The 24,140-nt window shown below is 52.9% G+C and overlaps 1 protein-coding gene across 1 annotated transcript in view; it reads right to left on the bottom strand.

Moving 5' to 3' along the window:
* Positions 1–244: 244 nt before the first annotated feature.
* LOC136941624 (neural-cadherin-like) overlaps positions 245–24,140 on the bottom strand; it is a 45,433-nt gene continuing 21,537 nt past the window's right edge. The window contains 20 exon segments of the mRNA XM_067234159.1: positions 245–796; positions 1,311–1,465; positions 4,881–5,134; positions 5,902–6,082; positions 6,981–7,245; positions 10,525–10,691; positions 10,980–11,160; positions 11,648–11,740; positions 11,742–11,772; positions 12,171–12,298; positions 12,486–12,607; positions 13,322–13,375; positions 13,378–13,456; positions 13,458–13,536; positions 17,526–17,803; positions 18,794–18,928; positions 18,930–19,006; positions 20,054–20,256; positions 21,602–21,695; positions 22,516–24,124. Of these exon segments, the coding sequence (XP_067090260.1) occupies positions 245–796; positions 1,311–1,465; positions 4,881–5,134; positions 5,902–6,082; positions 6,981–7,245; positions 10,525–10,691; positions 10,980–11,160; positions 11,648–11,740; positions 11,742–11,772; positions 12,171–12,298; positions 12,486–12,607; positions 13,322–13,375; positions 13,378–13,456; positions 13,458–13,536; positions 17,526–17,803; positions 18,794–18,928; positions 18,930–19,006; positions 20,054–20,256; positions 21,602–21,695; positions 22,516–24,124 (4,737 nt within the window).

Genomic DNA, 24,140 nt, shown 5'->3' with positions numbered 1-24,140 from the left:
TCTCCCTCAGGTCCCCCCCTCTCTCTCTCAGGTCCCCCCCTCTCTCTCAGGTCCCCCCCTCTCTCTCTCAGGTCCCCCCTCTCTCCCTCAGGTCCCCCCCTCTCTCCCTCAGGTCCCCCCCTCTCTCTTTCAGGTCCCCCCTCTCTCCCCTCAGGTCTCCCCTCAGTCCTCCCCTCTCTCCCCTCAGGTCTCCCCTCAGTCCTCCCCTATCTCCCCCCAGGTCTCCCCCTCTCTCTCCCAGATCTCACCCACTCTTCTCACTGCTGGGCTGTTCCCTGCTCTCCTTCCTCTTGTCTCTCTGTCCCTCTGAGTTCTTACTGGCCATGTCAGACCTCAGGTCACTAACCGCCGCCCTCAGAGCTTTGAGCCGGTCCAATTGCGGGTTTGGTGCTCTCTGACCCTTGCCCTCTGACCCCAGCGAACTGAGGGAGCGCATGGAAGCCAAGCTACGCCCTTTGTTGGCCACACCCTTGCGCGGCATAGTCATGGTACCGGGGTTTCCTAGGCGCTCAGTGTCTCTGATGACCTCACACAGGTAGAGGGCGAGGTCCTGGCTGGACAGGGAGAGGGAGAGGTGAGAGCGGCGGGTGGCGAGCGGGGAGGGAAGGCCCGAGCTCTCCGAGGGGGGCATCGCCAGGCGCAGGGCGATGGCCGCGCTGCCATTGGCTGTCCCGTTGGTCTTGTTGCTGGGCGGTTTGTTCTGCGGGTAGATGATGCATTGTGGGTAGCTGTACCTCAGAGACTGGGCCGGGCTGGACTGCAGGGATCTTTGGAGCTCCACCATGTTGAAGGCATTCTGAGGAACGAGGGATTGAAATGGAAAGTGGTTGCAAGCGAACCATAGAGAGAAAATAGAGAGGGAGAGAGAGAAGGTTGTCAGAGAAGAAGAAAGAGGTAGTGAGTTAGTCCACTTCAGCTGAGAGCAGGGCCGTCTAAAAGACTTTGCTGGCAGTAAGACCATTGATTGCCCCCGTAATTAATTATCTGATTGGAGAGAGAGAAAACTGCTATTAGCAGCAGATTCAGAACAGATAGAGGCATTAAGGCTTAATGCTATCTACCATGTTTAATTTCCACTAATTAACTTCCACTCCTAAATCTCCTGAGATCGAGTGGTGACTTCAGGAATCCAACAACATCCGTTTACAACTGGGACGAAAACTTCAACTCTTCCAAGCTCTGCTCGATTCTGACATCAGCTGTTTTCTCCCGAAGCTTGCCCAATGCGATGTACAGGACTACAGTATACAGTACAATAAAAGAACAATGTTTTGCAATATCACATGAGCGTATGAGCGTGTGTGTGTCACCTGGTCCTGCTCCCCCCCGCCCTCCTCGTCGTAGTTGAGGACGTTCTCCCGGATGTCCTCCCACTCCCCCTGGTGAGCGGACACGTGGTACACCCCCTCCTTCAGCCCCTTGTGCCTCCTCCAGCAAGAGTACAGGAACAAGCCCAATGTCAACACTGGGGGGGCACCAGAGCAAGGGTCAGGGGGGCTCGCCATACACGCCTTCACAATCCAGTCACATCCTGTACACATCAGGCTTCATCGTACAATTGAAATGCGAATAAATGAATGTATGAATAAATGAAACTAATTTAGGAATGGCAGTTCTTCTCTAGACCTTTCCTTCTAAAGAGTTCCCGAAGAGACACAATCCTGAGGCACATAAACACATTCCTCTGAGGGTTATCAACTGCAGCAGAGGCTGTGAAGATCAGACAGGGAGGAGGGCTGGGAGAGAGGCTCTAATCAATCGCATCTACTGTCTGAATTATACAGCATGCTGCAGTGACCTTTACCGTCCATTCAACCCAATAGTTTATTTTTTCTCCCAAGCCATCTGACATGCCTCCTTATCCCCCACCCCACCCCCCCACCCCTCTTATTGGTTCCTCTGACTGGTGTCTCTGTCTGGGTCTTAATTGTCAGTTTTCGTCGCAGAGGTCTTATCTGGCGTCTGATGTGTGAACAACTGGAAGGTCACTTCCATGTAGCTCTTGGGCTAGTCTGGGAGCTTCAGCCAGAACAGAAGACCCTGTGATGAAGGGCGGGGTGGGATGTACATCTGAGGTAGTGGATAGGGTGACAAGGCTCTATCTCAAACATCAACCGCTGATCAAGATCTGTGACAGGACCGACTTGATCAAAAAATACGCTCCTTAAAAAAAAAAAAAAAAGCTGTTATTTCTGTGTGTACTTTCTATTCATATATCTGATAAAAGTAACCTCTGAACTTTGTTCTGGCCTGCGGTTACTGTTTCCTGTCTCTCCCCGTGCCCTGCTCTGTCAGGGTGCTCTGAGGCATGACAACCATTCTGACCCGTCTCCCCTCCACCACGCAGACGGTCCCGAGAAAACCGTCTACTTCCTCTCTCCACATCAGCACTACATGCCTCTCTCTCCCACACACACCTGTACGGCGGTTTTATTTGCCTGTTGCGAAGGGGAGCCTGACCTCTACAACAACCATGAGTAATAGAGCCAGCGCCATGATACATCTAAAGAAGAATCAATAGCTTTCAGGGCAAAGAGCAACCACAGCAGCCTGCCATTAATCCATAGTGATGATCTCCTCCTCTCTGCTAAAGGTTTGAAGACAGCAGCGTCGGTGTTGGAAGGACTGCTGCACTAGTATGGAGATCGATTTGCTGGGAAAACAGAACATCTACTGTGTTGTTTTTTTATTAACATGAGAATCGGGATGGTAGGAGTGAACATAGAGGAGAGATGGGATGATATTGTCTTATTTTATTAAAAAAGAAAATTATTTTGGTACAAAAATACAGGCACTTTGAACACCATCTACAGTGACTTTGTATTTCACTACACAAAATACAAGCTGCTAAATCTTATGCTGTGTTCACACCAAACGCAAACCGTATTTTTGCGTGTTTATTCGCACGAATCGCTAGGAGCCAATCGTTTTGTTTTTTTTCCATCGTAAACCATGTCCGAAATGACTACTATAAACCAATACGAAATAGTAGGGGTGGGAATCTTTTGGTACCTCACGATTCGATTCGATTCTTGGGGTCACGATTCGATTAAAAATCTATTCACGATTTTTCCAAAATTTTCTTTGAAAAAAATAAATAAAATAAAAATAAAATATATATATATATATATAGAGAGAGAGAGAGAGAGAAAAATATATATCGATAAAAACAAAATTTAAATTTGTGAATCGATGTGAATCGCTAGAAGACTGAATCGCAACGCACAAAAGATTCGCTTTAAGTTCGGTGTGAACGCAGGAAGTGTTCTGAGAGGCTGGGCCCAGCCCTGGGTCTGACTGAGAGGCTGGGCCCAGCCCTGGGTCTGACTGAGAGGCTGGGCCCAGCCCTGGGTCTGACTGAGAGGCTGGGCCCAGCCCTGGGTCTGACTGAGAGGCTGGGCCCAGCCCTGGGTCTTCTGAGAGGCTGGGCCCAGCCCTGGGTCTGACTGAGAGGCTGGGCCCAGCCCTGGGTCTGACTGAGAGGCTGGGCCCAGCCCTGGGTCTGACTGAGAGGCTGGGCCCAGCCCTGGGTCTGACTGAGAGGCTGGGCCCAGCCCTGGGTCTTCTGAAAGGCTGGGCCCAGCCCTGGGTCTGACTGAGAGGCTGGGCCCAGCCCTGGGTCTTCTGAGAGGCCCACCAGCCTGGAGAGTGTGTGCAGAACGTCTGCCCGGGGTATATTGGAGGCATGTTTGTTATGCCATGAGATCTTTTTCCATTTTCTTTCTCTCATTCACTCTTTCTCTCTTTTTCTCTCTTTATCAGGGTGATAAAAGTAGGCATTGGATGTCTCCATGACGATAGCTAATAACTTCCAACATGAGATATTTCAATAGGCCTCCTGTGCTGCTCTCACAGGACACCTACAGCATCAGAGCGGTGGATTAGACGAGAGTAGCTACTCCACTTCCTATCTGGATACTGTATGTCTAATGAACACCTATCTATGCATGAGCTGAACTCTTGAGAGCGTCAGCACAAAAGCCTCCACTGCCTCTTTTGAAAGAGACTAAAGTATTCATCGTGACTCAGGAGGTAGGTGTGAGGGTAGATTAGTCCAGCCTGCTCCGCTCTGCTATATGGGCTACCTCAAATGCCTACAGGAGTCTGCTGGTTGAGCGTGCAACACATGAATCTCCATGAACGATGCCATAGTTATCTTTGAATTCATTATCAAATATTGAGGAGCGGTTTATCTGTTTCTCGCAGGGATCGGCTGTGTCAGAATAACGGATGTGCTAATACTGGCCCCGGACTCGGGGGAAGGGTTCAGGCGGTTATAGCATGGGGCTAGTGTATTAGATCGGCCAACCGTTTTATATCCCTGCCTGCGACAGAGAGACTCATAAACAGAACTGTGCCCCCTAAGAGAGCCCTTTGAGAAAGACACAGGGACACACACACAACACACACACACACACAACACACGCACACACAACACACGCACACACTAACAATAGCCCACACCACACAGCACACACACACACTTATAACAGCACACACACGGAAAGACCACAAACAGATAACACAAGGAAAACTGCAATTACTTAGACCCATGCAGGTTGCAGAGCAGAAACAGATTGACATGGAAATATGAGCAAGGGAAGCATAACAACAGCTCAACCTGACAGCCGTGCAGTGTGGGGGGGGATGAAAGGGGGGTTAGTGAAAATAAGGCTGTGAAGTTGGGCTGTCACGCTTCTGAGTCCCTCAGAGAAGACAGTGAGGAAGAGAAGGAGAAGAACCATCTACATGGACAGTAGAACTGGTGATGATGATGGTGATGATGATGATGTCGATGGCGGCGGGGGGGGGGGGGATGTGGGCTGAGGGTCGGTCCGCAGGTCACCACAGGTAGAAGAGGACGTAGTCCACGTAGCTACCTAGGAAGGCCAGCACACAGATGCTGATGGCAAACATGGAGCTGAGGCTCAGACTGCTGCCCTCCTGGTTGTGGGAGAGAGCCAGCTCCAGCTCGCAGTGGCGCCCCCTGTAGCCCGCGCTGCAGTGGCACGAGTAGCGCGAAGGCGAGTGGGCCACGCAGGTGCCGTGGCGACAGGGCCGGCTGGCGCAAAGCGTGTACACGCACGTCTTCCCACCCGAGGGGCTGTCTTTGGTCATGTGACCTGGAGGGCACCTGTGGAGAAAGAGGAGGGGGAAGGGGAAGGGAGGGAGGGGCGGAGGAGGAGGAAGAGAGGAGACAGAGGAGGAGGGGGGGGAAGAGGAGGAGAGGGGGGAGGAGGAGAAGGAGGGAAGACAGACAGAGTAGAAGTGTACGGTGTAACTAAATGTTTGTCATCGCAGCCACAGCAGCTCTGTGGCTGTTTTAGGAGAGAAGGATCAAAATGAGCAACATTCACCAAACTGACACTCACACTCTCTCTCTGTGTGTCTCTCTCTCTGTGTCTCTCTGTCTCTGTGTCTCTCTGTGTCTCTGTCTCTCTGTCTCTCTGTGTCCCTCGCTCTCTCTACTCTATTTCTCTTACTGTGTTTCTGCCTACAATGAATCATCATTTACGTAATACACCATTTCTCTCTGATAGGCTTTCATACAATTTTTTCTTGTCTCTGTTTTGTTATTTTCCTCTGCCTTTCTCCCTGATGGAGGACTGGTCAGACTACACAGGCCTCTCAGCGGAGGTCTGACCCAGAAATGTGTGTGCCTGTGTGTGTGCCTGTGTGTGTGCCTGTGTGTGTGTGCCTGTGTGTGTGTGCCTGTGTGTGTGCCTGTGTGTGTGTGCCTGTGTGTGTGTGCCTGTGTGTGTGCCTGTGTGTGTGTGCCTGTGTGTGTGTGTGTGTGTGCCTGTGTGTCTGTCCAGTTTCAAGGGTAACATAATTTTCCTGCATCACCAAGCGGTGCCACTAGCTTCTCCTGCCGTTCCGGGTCTCCACTGACTGCAGTACCTGCACTCGTGGTGCCTCCACAGGTCCAGGCAGATGAAGGGCGGAGAGCACTGGTGGTCCCTGCAGGCGCGGGAGGGGCATCCAGGGGAGAGCCCCTGGGAGCTGGCCACCTGGACCCCCTCAGACAGCAGCGTGGACGGGGACAGGGGCCTGCCACTCAGCCTCGCGTCCCTCACACAGCCTGGAGGACAGATGGAGGGAGGGAGAGGGAGAGGGAGAGGGAGAGAGAGAGAGAGAGAGAGAGAGAGAGAGAGAGAGAGAGAGAGAGAGAGAGAGAGAGAGAGAGAGAGAGAGAGAGAGAGAGAGAGAGAGAGAGAGAGGGAGAGAGAGAGAGAGAGAGAGAGAGAGAGAGAGAGAGAGAGAGAGAGAGAAAGGAAGATAGGGAGAAAGAAAGAGTAAGAAAGAGAGAGTGAAAGAGAGAGTGAGTGAGCGAGTGAGCGAGAACGAGAGCAAGTGAGAGAGAGAGAGAGAGAGAGAGGTAGACAGAAAGAGTGTAAGAAAAAGTGAAAGAGAAAGACAGAGAGAGAAAGATAGAGAGGGGGAGAGAGTGAGAGAAATACAGAAAGAGGTTAAGTAAGGTTCCATTGGCAGATGTGAAACTAGGACACCAGCCCTTAGACTAGAGCTTTAGGAATACAAACCACAGCCTTGCAAACACGGAGGTAGAGGACACACATGTACACCCGCCCGCACGCAATAACAGCACTCTGCAAACACATACACACTGCATTCACACACACTGCACAGACACACACATACAAACAGCCCCAGGCTGAGCTATCAGTACAGCCCTCCTCGGTCTCACTGGGGATTTTGCCCTCATTTGTGTGCTGACCCTCTGTGACCCTTTGGGCAAGACAAGGTGGACCAAATCACCCCTTCATCACATACAGACAGCTCTTCATCATCTACACACTCAGAGTATCAAGCCTATTTCCACCGTGTTATAGACACATTTCTTCATATAAAATACATCAGTCGAGGTCAGTCTACACTGTCTCTCAAGTAGTACATCACTGCGTCTCCAGTCGTAAATGATGCATGCCTAAGTATGTCACCGCTCCCTCCTTCCCTCTTACCTATGAAGCTGTGGTTTTGTCCTGAGGGGAAGGAGTTTCCCAGCATCACCACAGACGGGTCTATGATGAGCTCCTGGCTGCGTCCTGGAGAGGCAGAGACCTCCCGCCCCCCGCCGCCCCCGTCCAGCCTCAGGGTGAACGCTCTGCCGCTGCGATCCAGCTCCACCTGGTGCCACTCCCCGTCGTCAAGGCGATGGAGAGGCAGCGTCACGTTGTAGTCTCCATCACCCAAGTTGTAGAAGACGCACAGCAGTCCCTGGTAGACCTGAGGAGCACACACACACCACACACACACACATTACTGAGTGCTGGTCAATCCTGATAGACCTGAGACAGGACTGCCAGTACTAAAGTAGTATACACAGTACCCAGTAGTACATGGAAGTATAATGTACACAGACCACATTGATATGCGTGTGTGTGTGTGCACGCGCGTGTGTGTGTGCATTCATCCTGAAAGCTTACATTCATGAGACCAAGCAGGAAAGTATTATGTTTAATTATTGTTTCAACTTATCTACTCAACACAGTAATGAAAGACAATATTGGAAAGCTACGGCAAACATCATTGGCTTGGAGTCTCCTGGAATGAAAGAATATCATGCATAACATCTGAAAGAACTACAACTGAAAACACACACACACACACACACACACTGGTCTGGCCCTGGGAGAGGCTGCAGACTGCCCATGTCCACTCCTTAATTGGACAGAATGAGGCAGAGATAATTCAATAGAGTGTTTAATGTATTCAGTCCCACCCGCTTTCACTACTGCCCCCTCAGCATGTTCATCTGAACAATGCTACCAAGTTTATTCTGTGACTTAACCCCCCCCCCACACACACACACACACAACCCCCCCCACACACACACAACCCCACACACACGCACACACACTACTCACACACACACACTAACTCACACACACACACTAACTCACGCACACTACTCACACACACTCACACACACTCACACACACTCACACTCACACACACACACACTCACACACACTCACTCACACACACTCACACACACTCACACACACACACTCACACACTCACACACTCACACTCACACACACAAACTCACACACACACACTAACTCACACACACACACTAAATCACACACGCACACACACTCACACACACAATGGAGTGGATGTAGGCAGTCCTGCTGACGTCCTCTCTCCTGTTCTCAGCTCGAGAGAACCGAAGACAATGGCTCACATCAATGTCAAGGCCAACCTCTGCACCACCACCACCACCACACTGCTGTATTGTTCAGCAGGAAGCCTGAACACTGGAGCTCACCACCGAAGACAAACTACTCCTTGTCCTCCATCTCCATCCTTTTTTCTATCCAACTTCTCGTACATCTGAAACAAAGTTTTGTCTATCCCCCGTGGAGGAAGGTAAACAACTGAAGTATATGGAGACCGTGTTACAATTCATTCCCAAAGTGGACTCGAAGCTCGACAGGCTTAATGGTAGGCTGTGCGACCTTAAAACTATTTTCAAGGGCATCATCATTCGGGGATAATGTTCTTCTCTAAAGAAAAGACGTCATCCGCGGATCTCTGGGTCCGTCTGGGGCACAAGGCCTCTCTAACCTTGTGAATGTCTGCTCATTTCTTCAGTGAGCAGTTCCATCATCCTCCCCATTCGTGGAGAGAGACAGGCTAGAGGGGAAGGCTCGCCATGGGTGGGTCTGTTCAGCAGCACCCCTGCAGACGGCAGGCAGCACACACCAGAGAGAGGAGGGCTGGATGGAGAGAGGTGGGCTGGATGGAGAGAGGAGGGCTGTATGGAGAGAGGAGGGCAGGATGGAGAGAGGAGGGCTGTATGGAGAGAGGAGGGCTGTATGGAGAGAGGAGGGCTGTATGGAGAGAGGAGGGCTGGATGGAGAGAGGAGGGCTGGATGGAGAGAGGTGTGCTGGATGGAGAGAGGAGGGCTGTATGGAGAGAGGAGGGCTGGAAGGAGAGAGGAGGGCTGGATGGAGAGAGGAGGGCTGGATGGAGAGAGGAGGGCTAGAGAGAACAGTGAAGGGATCATGCTCCGCTGTTTTCCTGTTACTTTTATAAACCCTCTGACTTACTATACCCTATTTCTCTCCCCCTCTCTCTCTCTCTCCCTCTCTCCCTCTCTCTTCTTCTTTCTTTCTCCTTCTATTTCTTCCTTTCCCTAGGTCTCTCTCCCTTTCCTCGTCTTTTTCCTCCCTCCCTCCCTCCCTCCCTCCCTCCCTCCCTCCCTCCCTCCCTCCCTCCCTCCCTCCCTCCCTCCCTCCCTCCCTCCCTCCCTCCCTCCCTCCCTCCCTCCCTCCCTCCCTCCCTCCCTCCCTCCCTCCCTCCCTGCCTGCCTGCCTGCCTGCCTGCCTGCCTGCCTGCCTGCCTGTCTCCCTGCCTGCCTGTCTCCTGGATGTATGAGAGGGACAGGTTGAGGAGCAGGATGGTAGAAGGGAAGGGGCATGAGCAGGACAGGGAGCGTCGGGGAGTGACAGCCTGCAGCAGAGCAGTTAGAGCCCAGGTGCTGCAGACAGCCTGTCACTCGCGCACGTCACATCTCTCCTCCTCGTTAGAGCTGTGTGAGGGTGTGTGTGTGTGTGTGTGTGTGTGTGTGTGTGTGTGTGTGTGTGTGTGTGTGTGTGTGAGGGTGTGTGAGGGTGTGTGTGTGTGTGTGGAGTGTGTGTGTGGCAGTGTGGCAGTGTGTGTGTGTGTGTGTGTGTGTGTGTGTGTGTGTGTGTGTGGCAGTGTGTGTCTGTTCCGTCTGTCCCCTCTCAGAAGAAGTCAGACTTCCTGTCTGGTGAAGAGGCAGAGTGGTGTCAGCTTCAGCTACACGTCAATCCAGCGTCTCCGCTTCCCAAAGCCCCCGAATCAAACCACCAAACGACGTCTGCCATCAGCGACGGGAGACGAGGCCTTCTTTGCGGTACGACACACCCACGGCGGAACAGATGAGCTTCTAATTCACATTTCAGTGTTTGATAATGAAGGTACTTTTAACATGACATGTTAGACCGGGACTAAAATAACCTTGGTGGTGAGTTTCTGACAGCAGTGTCTCAGAGCAGCCAAAGGCCTTCAGACACAGAGACTTACACAAGTCACTCCACGGCCCCTCAGTCTCCACCCTCCTGTCTCCAACCCCCAATATTAACCACTCCGTCAAGGCATCTGGCCTTCATCACAGACACCCTTCAGCTGAGGAATAATAACCACACAAAGCCAAGGAGACTGCTGAGAGGAGAGGGAGGAAGAGGAGAGGGAGGAGGAGAGGGAGGAAGAGGAGAGGGAGGAGGAGAGGGAGGAGGAGGAGAGGGAGGAGAGAGGGAGGAAGAGGAGAGGGAGGAGGAGAGGGAGGAAGAGGGGGAACAGAGAGGAGGAGTGCGGCAGTGAGTCAGCACCACAGAGCTCCACCGCCTTTTTCTTTTTACCAAAACCTTCCGATGGAAGCGACTACCCAGCGGTTGCTTGTTAACTGGCTACCAAACCTCCCGACCTCCACCTCCCAGTCAGGCTGTGTGGGGTCCTGCCTCACCACTCACCTCCAGACGCAGGAACTCGCTCTGCTCCTGGGACCTCAGACTGAGGACCACTCCGCCCGCAGACCGGGTCCGGATCAGCGCCTGGAATCTGGTCTGACGGGCCGACAGGGCCCACTGCAGCTGGTACTGGACATGACTCCGCCCATCCAAGGAGAACGCCGGTGATTCTGTCAATCAGAAGGCCACGCAACACACCCAGTCAATCAATCCACCTGTCAGGTGAGATGGGCTACGACTGGACCTGGCACTGGGACTAAATGAAATGCTCACAGCCCTGTGAAGGCAATCTATAGATGGAAGCAAACACAGTGGAAAAGCTGTTTCCCACCATGAATGATTCATCGGTTCACAGCGCAAGCAGATCCAATTTGATCTGCACATTGGGATATGCGGCATAGCCTTCGGTCCCTTGGAACAATGCCCATAGACACACATCTAGAAGTGACAAGAGGTACCTTGGTCACACTGGGCTCCTGTGTAGCCCGGCTCACACTGGCAGCTGTGGGAGCTCCACTCGCCCAGACAGCGCCCCCTGGTGCCACAGTAGGGGACTCCTATGTTCAGGCAGCTGGCGTCAGTCAGAGAACATCCTGTGACAGTGCCAGAGGACTCTGCGGGAGAAGCCAAGTCGTAGAGCTGAGGAGAGGAGAGAGAGAAGGGGGAGGGAGGGAGAGGAAAGGGAGGGAAGGAGAGAAGAGGAGAGAAGGGGGGAGACAGGAGAGGAAAGGAGAGAAGGGGAGCAATGAGGAAAAGAGGAGAGAAGGGGAGAGGTCGGGAGAGGAGAGAGGAGGAGAGGAAAATAAGAATGAAGACGCATCAACAGCATGGATATTAAATAATTGAAAGTGCATTCCCTGATAGCCTTGGGGTGAACATCAGATCAGGGGTCTTGAGGTGTGAAGGAGAGACAAAAGGAGGAAGCAAGAACTTGGAAGGAGCCACTGAAGCATGCTCCAGCCGACCTGGAAGCAAAGCTACGAGCTTCCATCTATATTCCTATTCAACTCCAGCCCAAAAGCAACTTTCCAGACAGGTCAGGAGGACGAAGCAATACTCGTGCATACCCTGCCTCTTATCTGGGCTGGGAGGGGGGGGGGCAGAGTAAACAGGAGTGTCTGTGTACCTGGGTGTCCACAGCCAGGTTGCGGATGCAGCCGGTGAAGTGTTTGTGCTGGAGCAGGGGGTACTGGTAGGACAGGTTCTCCTTCACCCCCCCCCAGCTGGAGCACCAGGCTGCCGTCCAGGAACCTGAGGACGGAGACGCGACAACGTCAACATCACCAAGACGGCACGTGACATTTGATCAGACGCTTTTACCCAACGTGCACGTAGAGAATACAGCAGGAAAATCAAGGATCAGAACTGATCGTTTTAACGGCGATTCCATGGTCAGAATCGAGGAGCAGTATCTGTGTTTCATTGCTCCGTCGCTCATCCACCCAGGGGGTTGGGGTGCGGAGGTCAGGGTGGGGTGTGGGTGTGGTGTGTGGGGGTGGAGGTGGGGTGTGGGTGTGGTGTGTGGGGGTGAAGGTGAGGGTGTGGGTGTGGTGTGTGGGGGTGGAGGTGAGGGTGGGGTGTGGGGGTGGAGGTGAGGGTGGGGTGTGGGTGTGGTGTGTGGGGGTGGAGGTGAGGGTGGGGGGGCTCACCTGTCCTTATTGGGGGTCACTCCCCTGGCCTCACAGGAGGAGCGGTCCTCTGTCATGGCCCAAGTCTCCACGCCCTCCGTCTCCATGACGATGGCGCTGGAGCAGCGGTCCAAGGTGAAGCGCACTTCCTGAAAGCCAGGAGAGAGGCTGCAGGTTGATGCACATTTCAAAGTTGGAGTCAAATATTATTAAGGAGTTGATTCCCTGCCATTGTACAAAACAGCACTTCTGTCGGGAATGAGCAAACTGTCCCCAGCCTTACAAGGTAGCATCAGGTGACACAAGGGTGTGTGTGTGTGTGCAAAGAGTATGTACCTTACTGTTACTTCTAACATCCAACCGATGCCAGCGTCGGTCCGCTACATTAGCTTGCAGCTGCATCACAAGGGTTCCAGAACCATGGTTGATCTTCAGGATGGGGTTTCCACCAATCAGCTCTGAGGAGGTCAACATCATCATCACCACGATCGCACGATCGCAATGACACCACCACCACTATTATCATCATAAACACCATCTTCACCACCATCATCACCACACCACAATCAGGAAGCCAAACTGATTTCAGCTAAACTACGATTGGACAACAGGTCATTTGGGGAGGGATTAGACTGCCAGCGATCTGTCACCCAGACTACAGCATCACTTCAACTCTGAATATGGCAAATGGACTGCATTACATTTGACTGAAAGAGACAATTGTATTGCTGATCGCAATTATTTCTGAGACAATTATTGTACCGCGACATTTGGAATTGTCACAGGTCTACCATCATAATCACCGCCACCATCATCTGGTTAATGACTCTTCTAGACTGATCAGCGTTCATGAGGGGTGAGGCTGAAGCTGTGTTGCCATAGCCACGTAGCCAGGACGTCTAGCCTGGGCTAGTCTCACCCTGTCTCCTCCAGGGAAGTCTTGTACAGTAGATTCAAAACAATGTTTAACGTGACAAAGTATCACTTGTGAACAACCTAAAATAAGAGCAAATTCAAATGACCACCCCAACTCAATCGATCCGCTAACGGGGTGTTCTGCGATGTTTAATGTCAGTAGAACAGTAAACCAACGCAGCTACAGGCATAAAAGCTGTGTACCGAAACAGCCTAAACCTTGTTGGTGCTACCATGGCGACCACGACCCCGCCCACCTATAGCCATGTAGTCCTCCGGGTCTCCCGGCAACAGGGTTGCCAGGGGCCCGTGTAGAGCAGCAGCCCGTCCTCGCCCTCCGTCAGGAACTCCACGGAGACCAGGCTGTCCACGCACGGCATCATGGGAGGGAAACCAGGCGTAGCCGTTACCGAGGAAACGCCGCCTGGTCTGCTGGCATTCCGGACCCTCGAACAGTGGCGGGCACTGGCACCTGGGCGCACACACACACATACACACACACACACACAGGAAAGAGAGATGAAAAAAGCTGTGTGATGGTAAGGAGTTTTCATTGAGACTTTGTACCTTTATTTCCAAGGTCAAAGGGTCACTGTGAACTTCACATAGTTCTGTATGACACGGGGCCTCCAGCTCAACCCAGTAAGGAGACAGTAGGATCTTGCTTAAGTTGCGATGATTGTTATGAATCCCTTTTAAGGATAGAACATGTAGCACTCAAAGGTAACATGTACAACATCACAGACCTGACAGCTCAATCTGATCGGTCTCTGCTCTAACGGAAAAAAAACTCGGAGGGATAAAAGCAACTGCCTGAAGTCCTTACTTGCTTGCAAAAGCTTTCATGTAGATAGAATGGATACTTGCATAGTATTGTACAAAGCACTTTATATTCAATTATGCATCAATGGATTCATGATCAGGGTGCAGAATAAATACAGTTCTCGAGTTCACATGGTCTCTTTCAGCTCCTTCAAACCCTGGAACTAACTCCTCCACTCGCTGCTCTGCACATTACTTGATTACATGATTTCCTGTTAGTACATAATGAATGATAGTTCTTCTGCTTGTCTGTCCTGCCCACTTCCAGCCTCTCCAGGTAGGCAGTGCAGCAGGCCTGTGTGGGTCCTTGGTGTGGAGTGTCTCCACATCGTCTCTGTGTTGGTGAGCCCACTGTGATTACAGCGTAAGTGCTCCGGAGCTCTGGGTGATTAGAAGGACGGCAGGACGGCAGGTTGCAGGTCTGCACGTCGAGGCATCGCGGTAAATAGTAATCAGTGAAGCTATAGCTTTGTCCACGAAGAGACGTGCGCAGTGTGGGAGTAGAGAAGACTCCACTTCAAACAACATCGCTCAATCACTGAGACGAACTCAGAATGACAAACCGCATCCCCCCCCTCCTTTCCCTCCACCCCCCCCCACCCCCCCTCCTTTCCCTCCACCTCTCTCACCCCCGCATGGAACATATGAGACAAGCAGGCGGAGCTGATAATGTCAAAGCCATCTATTTTCATGTGATGTTTGTAGATGGTTTTCGTGTGCTGGGCCGCTTTTCTCTACCACTCTCTGTCTCTCTTTCCCTCTCTCCCTCTACTCCCCCCCCATCTCCCCCCCTCCCTCTCCCCCCCTCCCCTCCTGTCTCTCTCTCCCCCCCTCCCGCCTCTCCCCCCTCTACCCTTCCTGTCTCTCTCTCCCCCCCTCCCGTCTCTCCCCTCCCTGTCTCTCTCCCCCCCCCCTCCAGTCTCTCTCCCCCCCCCCTCCTGTCTCTCCCCCCTCTCCCCTCCTGTCTCTCCCCCCTCTCCCCTCCTGTCTCTCTCCCCCCTCCTGTCTCCCCCCCCCCCTCTTGTCTCTCTCCCTCTTTCTAGTGTTGTTTATTCTGCAGACGAGTTACACATGTCAGGAATACTGATACAAACACCCAGTGAAGATGGCTTAGGGGGGAGAGAGGCATTCTGCAACACACACACACATGCACGCACACACATACAACCCCCCACCCACACACACACACACACGGCCTCATTCAGTGCTGCTGCTCAGACTCAGGAGAGCAGTGTGTATGCTGAGTGGAGGGGGCAGCAGAGCATGCATCTGACTGACAGCATCTGATACGGCCCTGTCTCAGATCCACTATTAGACCCTCCGACACAGGACAGGCAGCAAATTGGATTTCACTGCATACACATGAGGCCACACAGCCACTGTGTCACATGTGACATGCGTGAAGCTCCAGGTGACCGCAGACTGCTCTGAGGGCGGTGGCGGGGGACTGCCAGCACAGTTACCTCACAGTCTGAGGTAGAGCACAGTTACCTCACGGTATGATGTAGAGCACAGTTACCTCAGAGTCTGAGGTAGAGCAGAGTTACCTCACATTCTGAGATAGAGCAGAGTTACCTAATCGGTCTGAGGTAGAGCACAGTTACCTCACGGTCTGAGGTAGAGCACGGTTACCTCACGGGTCTGAGGTAGAGCAGAGTTACCTCACGGTCTGAGGTATGAGCTCAGTTACCTCACAGTCTGAGGTAGAGCACAGTTACCTCACAGTCTGAGGTAAAGCAGAGTTACCTCACATTCTGAGGTAGAGCAGAGTTACCTCACAGTCTGAGGTAGAGCAGAGTTACCTCACAGTCTGAGGTAGAGCACAGCAGGAAGTCCACACTTGGAAGAACCCAATACATTTTAAAGTTTGAGAAAATAGTGTTATTGATGTTGATCCATTGGCAGGTCAATTGCTTCCTCCTTCACCGGTCCTGAAGGGCTTGGTTTCGGTGCTGACATTACCAACACAAAGAACCCCACAGCTTTATTGGTCTCAAGGCTGCAGCAAGTTGTCCTGTGGATCAGGCTGCGCTGCAGTGCGTCATGTACCAACTTAACATGTTAGTGTAAATGGAATTAACCGGATTTTTCGAAAGTTGTTAGCATGCAGTAGGAGGGTAGTTGCTGTAATCCACTGCCCTATATTTCTTTAATCCAACCATTAATCCTTCTTATAAAATTAGCTCTACACAATGTCTCAGCGGGTGGGGGAAGACAGGTTGCTGGATCATGTACTGTATGTACAAAGCTCTATTGATTTCTCAGAAGATGTCATTCAAGGTTGTAGTCTATATTATTAGTCTGCGGGTAGAAGGATGACCATGGCCTCATGGTTGCCAGGGTTCATGACCATGGCCTCATGGTTGCCAGGGTTCATGACCATGGCCTCATGGTTGCCAGGGTTCACGACCATGGCCTCATGGTTGCCAGGGTTCATGACCATGGCCTCATGGTTGCCAGGGTTCATGACCATGGCCTCATGGTTGCCAGGGTTCATGACGATGGCCTCATGGTTGCCAGGGTTCATGACCATGGCCTCATGGTTGCCAGGGTTCATGACCATGGCCTCATGGTTGCCATGGTTCATGACCACGGCCTCATGGTTGCCAGGGTTCATGACCATGGCCTCATGGTTGCCAGGGTTCACGACCATGGCCTCATGGTTGCCAGGGTTCATGACCATGGCCTCATGGTTGCCAGGGTTCATGACCATGGCCTCATGGTTGCCAGGGTTCACGACCATGGCCTCATGGTTGCCAGGGTTCATGACCATGGCCTCATGGTTGCCAGGGTTCACGACCATGGCCTCATGGTTGCCAGGGTTCACGACCATGGCCTCATGGTTGCCAGGGTTCATGACCATGGCCTCATGGTTGCCAGGGTTCATGACCACGGAGGTACCTCGGAGAGGATGACATGGGAAGGTTAAATATCGCCTCAAATTAGTACAGAATCTCCATGTAATCATCCGATCCAACTTTTCAACAGTGTTCTGACCTCACCCAACACGGAGAGCAACATCTGACTCCCACACGGTGACCTGTGTCCCCTTGAAGACCCAACACGGAGAGCAACATCTGACTCCCACACGGTGACCTGTGACCCCTTGAAGACCCAACACGGAGAGCAACATCTGACTCCCACACGGTGACCTGTGACCCCTTGAAGACCCAACACGGAGAGCATCTGACTCCCCACACGGTGACCTGTGACCCCTTGAAGACCCAACACGGAGAGCAACATCTGACTCCCACACGGTGACCCCTTGGAAGACCCTGCTATTTACAGACTGATGGAATGTATTTGATATTTATTGAAAACGGTGTAAAAAAGGTCCAGTCCAAGAGGGAACCTGAGATGAGGTTATCGTTCACCATGTCTGTCTGCTAGCTGGAACGTGGTGATATTGCTCGGTGAAGCTTATATGCAAACCATTTATCGAATCCGACCAACAAAACCCTGCCAGAGCGAAGCCCTTCTGGACCGTGATCTGATGCTGCTCATTCCATACGCACCATTTCTCCATCACACCGGACGAAAGCGTCGGCTAAGCGAATCAAATGTCAATGTTGGATCAGGCAAGGGAGTTGATCGGGTTGGTTCTGGGGAGGGGCTCGTGTTGCTGTGGCAACCGCTCACCTGTAGCCACTCAGCGTGTCGAGGCAGGTCCCCCCGTTGAGGCAGGGACCGGAGGGGTAGGAGGAGCAGGCGTGGTGGTTCCGCCCCCTGGCAGAGCAGCCGCACACGGCTGAGGGGGTGATGGTTACGGACACCAGGGCTGCACTGCCGGCGTCCACCAGGGTGGGGTCATCGCTGACGCTCAGATGGGTGGAGCAGCCTCCCTTGGCACGGCAGTCCGTGTTGACACATTCATCCACCCGTACCTGGGACACATTCACACGCAGCATGGCCTGCAGCTGGGGAGAGGGAGGGAGAGAGGAGGGGTGGGAGAGAGGAGGGGGGGGAGAGAGGAGGGGTGGGAGAGAGGAGGGGTGGGAGAGAGGAGGGGTGGGAGAGAGGAGGGGGGGAGAGAGGAGGGGGGGAGAGAGGAGGGGTGGGGGAGAGGAGGGGGGGGAGAGAGGAGGGTTGGGAGAAAGGAGGGGGGGGAGAGAGGAGGGGGGGGGAGAGAGGAGGAGGGGAGAGAGGAGGGGTGGGAGAGAGGAGGGTTGGGAGAGAGGAGGGGTCGGAGAGAGGAGGGGGGGGCCAAAACAGTGTAAGTATGAAGATGTGTGTGTAAGTATGAAGATGTGTGTTTAGAGTTTGGAGAAAACACAGTACACATTCAAGAAATGTGTCTTAGCAATTGAGAAAAACTGTAAGAAAGATTGCAGAAGAGACATGTAGAGAGGAGAGGAGACATGAAGAGAGGAGACATGAAGAGAGGAGACATGGAGAGAGGAGAAATGAAGAGAGGAGAGGAGACATGAAGAGAGGAGAGGAGACATGAAGAGAGGACATGAAGAGAGGAGACATGAAGAGAGGAGAGGAGACATGAAGAGAGGAGAGGAGACATGAAGAGAGGAGAGGAGACATGAAGAGAGGACATGAAAGAGAGGAGACATGAAGAGAGGAGAGGAGACATGAAGAGAGGAGACATGAAGAGAGGAGACATGAAGAGAGGAGAAATGAAGAGAGGAGACATGAAGAGAGGAGACATGAAGAGAGGAGACATGAAGAGAGGAGACATGAAGACGGCGGATGAGAGAAGAGAAAGAGAGGCATGCAGACAGAAGACAGGCAGGGACTGAGATCTGGTTTGAAAATCTAAATAGAACCGTGAGTGTTCCCCGAGGCGACGACAGTTATCTCCCCAGAAAGCTCGCAGCGCACAGTCCAGATGCATTTCTCCTACACAGAAGATACACCAACAACCTGTTCATCTCTCTGTTACACCGGAGACACACTACCTTCTGTTTGTGGGCCGAGAGGTATCCGTGCAGCTTCTCCGGACGGAGGTAGACGTCTGTGAACACGGAGAAACGCACGTCCAGCTTCCCTGTGCCCACGTCGGTCAGGCTGAAGATGTTCACGCTGCTGGGACTAGAACGAAAGCTGAGCGGACAGGAAGTCCCGGAACCTGTCCAGCCGACTGCCCCTCTCGTCAACACCAGGGCCATGAACTCTCGGGGGGTGATACCTGCGGCACAGACGGCAGACCCGAGTCAAACACACAGGTTCCATCCAAACCATCAACTTGCACCCGATAGAGGCCTTCCGTCTTTGAAAACAAATCACGAACACCTCAAGTATCTCTGCATCTGACCAAGGCAGAGGAGTGTAAAAGGCCTGGAGGCAAGATGCAGGAGAGACAAGAGAATTCCCTCAGCGCAGAGAGAGACCATTGATCATCGACAGCTATGACTAATCACACACTGCCCAGGCCATCTGCCGTTAGCAGATAACGAGGCGATCGGTCCTCTGGCGTGATTTACGAACTTGTGTCGCTTCAATCACTAACAAGGCTTCTCTCGTTAGTTTCACTGAGATTGTCATTTCTCTTAGTTCAAATTATACCCGTTTCTTTTAATAGCAGACGTGTTGAGTTGCTCCAGGGTAGGACACTGGTGTTAATGAGGTTTAGAGGTTCAGCTATCTTCTCAATGACAGCAGTAGAAAAGGTGGGTCAGGTTGAACCTCTGCACAGTGGCAAGGATCAGTAGGACTTGTTAATGGCCCTGAACTCTGATCACAAAATGGGAATTTAAATGTCAAGGACTAACCAGAGTGTTAAGATCTGACCTTTAGAACACCTATAAGAGATTGTAATAAAACTGAAAATGGATTTCTTGGCAAAAAGAAATGGGAGAGAACCTTCTTCTTCGTATCCATAGGTGTTGGATATCAATGAGACGATCCTTGAATAACAAAGCTACATGAAAGACCAGAAAACAAATCAATGCATTGCAGCTGTGCGCGTGTCTGGACAGGTAGGGTAGGGCTACAACACCAAGTCAGGTGGGTGAGCAGTTAGGGAATCGGGATAGTAATCTGAAGGTTGCCAGTTCGATTCCCAGCTGTGCCAAATGACGTTGTGTCCTTGGGCAAGGCACTTCACCCTACTTGCCTCGGGGGGAATGTCCCTGTACTCACTGTAAGTCGCTCTGGATAAGAGCGTCTGCTAAATGACTAAATGTAAATGTCCAACACATGATCTTCTGCATCTCCACATCCCACAGCGACTGTACCTCTCAGACGCAGGGAAGCAGAGGATCGGATGGCCAGTTCCTCAAGCTCTCTGACATGAACTTTGACCCCGGAGACCATGTCCGGCCACACGTCATCTGACACCCAGACCTTCAGCCAATAACTGCCAGCAGGAGTGTTGGCTCTCATGGTCAGCTGACCTGTGGTCTTGTTCACAGTGAAATACCTGAGGGAAGGAAGAGAGAGGGGGAGACAGAGTGAGGAAGGAGAGAGAGGGGGAGACAGAGTGAGGAAGGAGAGAGAGGGGGAGACAGAGTGAGGAAGGAGAGAGAGGGGGAGGGAGGTAGGACGAGAGATAGGAGGAGACAGAGTGAGGAAGGAGAGAGAGGGGGAGGGAGGTAGGATGAGAGATAGGAGGAGACAGAGTGAGGAAGGAGAGAGAGGGGGAGGGAGGGAGGTAGGACCAGAGATAGGAGGAGACAAAGAGAGAAAGGAAAGAGAGGGGGAGAGAGGAAAAGAGATAGGAGGAGAGGGAGGTAAAACCAGAGATGGGGGAAGACAGAGTGAGACAGAAAGACAGGAGACAAAAAATGGGAGGGAGACAAGACCAGAGTTAGGGGGAGGAGAGAGGGGAGGAGAGAGGGGAGGAGAGAAGGATGACAAGAGATAGGGGGAGAAATTAAGGAAAAAAAGAAAGGGAGGGAGGGAGGGCCCAGAGTGAGAGGAAGACAGAGTGAAAGAGAAAGGCAGGAGAGAGATGAGGAGCGATGGACATTCACAGGTTGTCGCAGATGACTGAGGGAAGAGAGAAAAGTGAGGAGGGAGACAGGATGAGGTGAGATGAGATGGGGATTAAAAATGAATGAGGAAAGCGAGTAGAGGAAGGGAGAGAGAGATGGATAGAGACACCTATGATGATGAAGATGACAAATGAGAGGAAAACCTGCTGTTTCTCAAAAAAAGTGATAAAATAAGCCCCACTGTTGCTATGTAACCGTTGCTCTGGAATGGCATAATTGATGAAATCAGTGATGGTTATTTCAATGCTGGTCATGGGAACTGGTCAGGGAGTGTATGTAATATGCATATTTTGATTGCAGAGTAGATTCTGATTGTGAACCATAGTAAAGCAATCAGTGTTGATTGGCTGTGATTAAATTCCTCCCTCTGCCAATTCCTGTTATTGGCACATGAGCACAGGAGGAGGATAGAGATTGGGTGATGTTGGTGGTTGAATTAGTACCAGCACATGAAAGGTGTCAGGAATGATACCTGAATCATCATATCTGTCATGAAGGATAAATGAACTATAAGAGGATGTAAACAGCATGTAAACAGGATGTAAACAGCATGTAAACAGCATGTAGACAGCATGTAAACAGGATGTAAACAGCATGTAGACAGCATGTAAACAGGATGTAAACAGCATGTAAACAGCATGTAGACAGCATGTAAACAGGATGTAAACAGCATGTAAACAGCATGTAGACAGCATGTAAACAGGATGTAAACAGCATGTAAACAGGATGTAGACAGCATGTAAACAGGATGTAGACGAGGGGACAGTCTACCTGGGCAGGCCTGCCTCCAGAGTGTAGGTCTTGTTGTCCCAGATATCAGGATCAGGGGCAAACACCTTGCCCAGGTCCATGGTGGGCATCATTCCTGTCCAGGGGATACGCACACACACACACACACACACACACACACACACACACATATGCATAAGCACAGACAGATTTTGTATGGATGAAAAAGCACTGATAGATACTCTTATCTTTAGCTATGAGTTCTGTTATCTCCTCTTGTGTTGTGTCCCAGCGACTTATTATATCTCCAACTGTGAAGTGCTGCAGTCTGGGAGGAATACAAGCCCTGTTTGTCTCTCTTCCTGCCTCTCTTCCTCTCCCTCCCTCTCAGTTATCTCTTTCTCTCTCTCCCTCTCTCTCCTTCTTTCTCCCTCTCCCTCATCTCTTTCTCACTCTCCCTCTTTCTCCCTCTCCCTCGTCTCTTTCTCTCCCTCTTTATCTCTCTCCCTCCCTCTCTGTAGTTCTCTCCCCCCTCTCTCCCCCTCTCTCTCCCGCCCTCCCTTACTTAGCCCTCTGCACATCAGAGTGAGTGCAGAGAGCTTAGTGGAGGGGCTAGCTAGCTATCTCACTGAGGATTATGTTATTAGGGAGTGCAGGAGAAGAGGCAGGCTCCTGCAGCTGCATAAACAATGGCGGACAGCGTGAGTCACAGTACTCTCAACAAGCGCTGCATGTGTATCAGTGTATGTGTGTGTGTGTGCATGAGTGCGTGTGGGTGTGTGTGACATTATCGAGTCCTCACACATAATCTGTGTGTCCTCGAATGTCTTGACCATGTCTGACCCAATCTAACACTCAGGCAAAGTGGTTGAAACAATTGTGACTTGCTGAGTAGTGAACAGGCCTGCAGGTGTGTTGATAAACACCGCAGAGCCACAACAGGAAAGAGGTCTCACCCCTGCGGCCGTGGACGAACACCTCCTTCTCCCCACCCAGGTGGGGGTTGTCGTTGCGATCGCCAATCAAAACCGTCAGGGTGTTGGTGACCGTCATTGGTGGACTGCCGCTGTCAATCATGACGATGGGGAGGCGGAGCTTGGTCTGCCTCTCGTGGTCAAAGGCGCGGAGCGCGGTGAGGGTGGCGCTGCCGTTGCCGTGGTCCTGCAGGTGGAAGTCTGGGGGGAGGAGGGGGGGCAGGGAGAGGGAGAAGGGGGGGCCGTGCTCGGGGGTGTCTCTGTCCCTCACGTGCAGCAGGGGGGAGGTGGTGTTCAGCCAGACCAGCTGGGGGACTGGGCTGTTCTCCCAGAGGAGGGGGGCGTAGCCCGTCTCCAGCTCTGGCCCGTTGTCGTTGACGTCCAGGAGGCTGACCGTTACCGTGGCGCTGCCACTCAACGGAGGAACCCCCTGGTCCGTTGCCACGACAACCAGCAGGTACCCGGGCAGCGCCTCGCGGTCCAGCGCGCCCGCGACCGTGACGACCCCGTCGCCGTCGACGGAGAACTGGCGCAGAGGGTCGGACTCAGGGGCGATGGAGTAAAGCACCCTCCCGTTCAGGCCCGAGTCCGGGTCAGTGGCCTGGACCTGGCCCACCCTGGCTCCCACAGCCACGTCCTCCGACAGGAGGGTCGGGGGAGGGGGCGAGGACGAGAACACCGGTGCGTTGTCGTTCTCATCCGCCAGCTGGATGATGCAGTGGATGAAGCTGGAGAAGTCTGGGTCCTCCACCTTGACGGTGAGGTTGAAGGCCCGCTGGGCCGGCCTCTCGTAGTCCAGACGCTCCCTCAGCCTCAGCAGGGCTGTCTGCTCCTGCCGCTGGGTCACCATGTAGAAGCTCTGCTCCGGGTCGCCCCCCACCAGGCTGAAGGCCAGCAGGCCGTACAGCCCCGCGTCGCCGTCCACCCCGGGCAGCTCCAGGACCAGGGCGTCCGGCTGGCTGCTCTCAGACACCCGGGCACCACACCTCTCGTCTCTGAACCGGGGGACGTGGTCGTTCAGGTCGCCGACCGTCACCGTGGCGACGGCCGTTCCGGTCATGCCCCCCCCGTCCCTCGCTTCCACCACCAGACGGTGACTCTCCGCCTCCTCCCGGTCCAGCCCGGCTGACGCCACGGAAACGGTTCCGGTACTGGCGTCGATGGCGAAGAGATCGTCCCCGCGGGTGGTGCGGGCGTTCTCCGCTATTCTGTAGGTGAGGATGGCGTTCTGGCCCACGGCCGTGTCGTCAAGGTCAACCGCCATCATCTCCATGACAACAGTTCCGGGAGGGGAGTTTTCCGGTACGTTGCCATGGCAGTTATCGGGGGCGCAGGGGAAAACGGGGGCGTTGTCATTGATGTCCCACACGTTGATGATGACGTCGGTGAATCCGGTAAGCCCCTCCCCTTCCTCGTCCGTCGCCAGGACGACGAAACGCCACACAGCACGGTCCTCGCGGTCCAGGGTGCGCTGGGCGTACATCTCCCCCGTGATGTCGTTGATGACGAACTGGGACTCCGCCCCCTGGCCGTGAAGGGAGTAGCGCACGGCGCCCTGGTCCGCGTCCTTGTCCGGGTCTGTCGCCGTCACCTGAGGCACAGCACAC

Source organism: Osmerus mordax, chromosome 4, assembly GCF_038355195.1.
Source record: "Osmerus mordax isolate fOsmMor3 chromosome 4, fOsmMor3.pri, whole genome shotgun sequence".
NCBI lineage: Eukaryota > Metazoa > Chordata > Actinopteri > Osmeriformes > Osmeridae > Osmerus > Osmerus mordax.
Note: the sequence above shows the minus strand (reverse complement) of the source record. Positions and strands in the feature narration are given on the sequence as shown.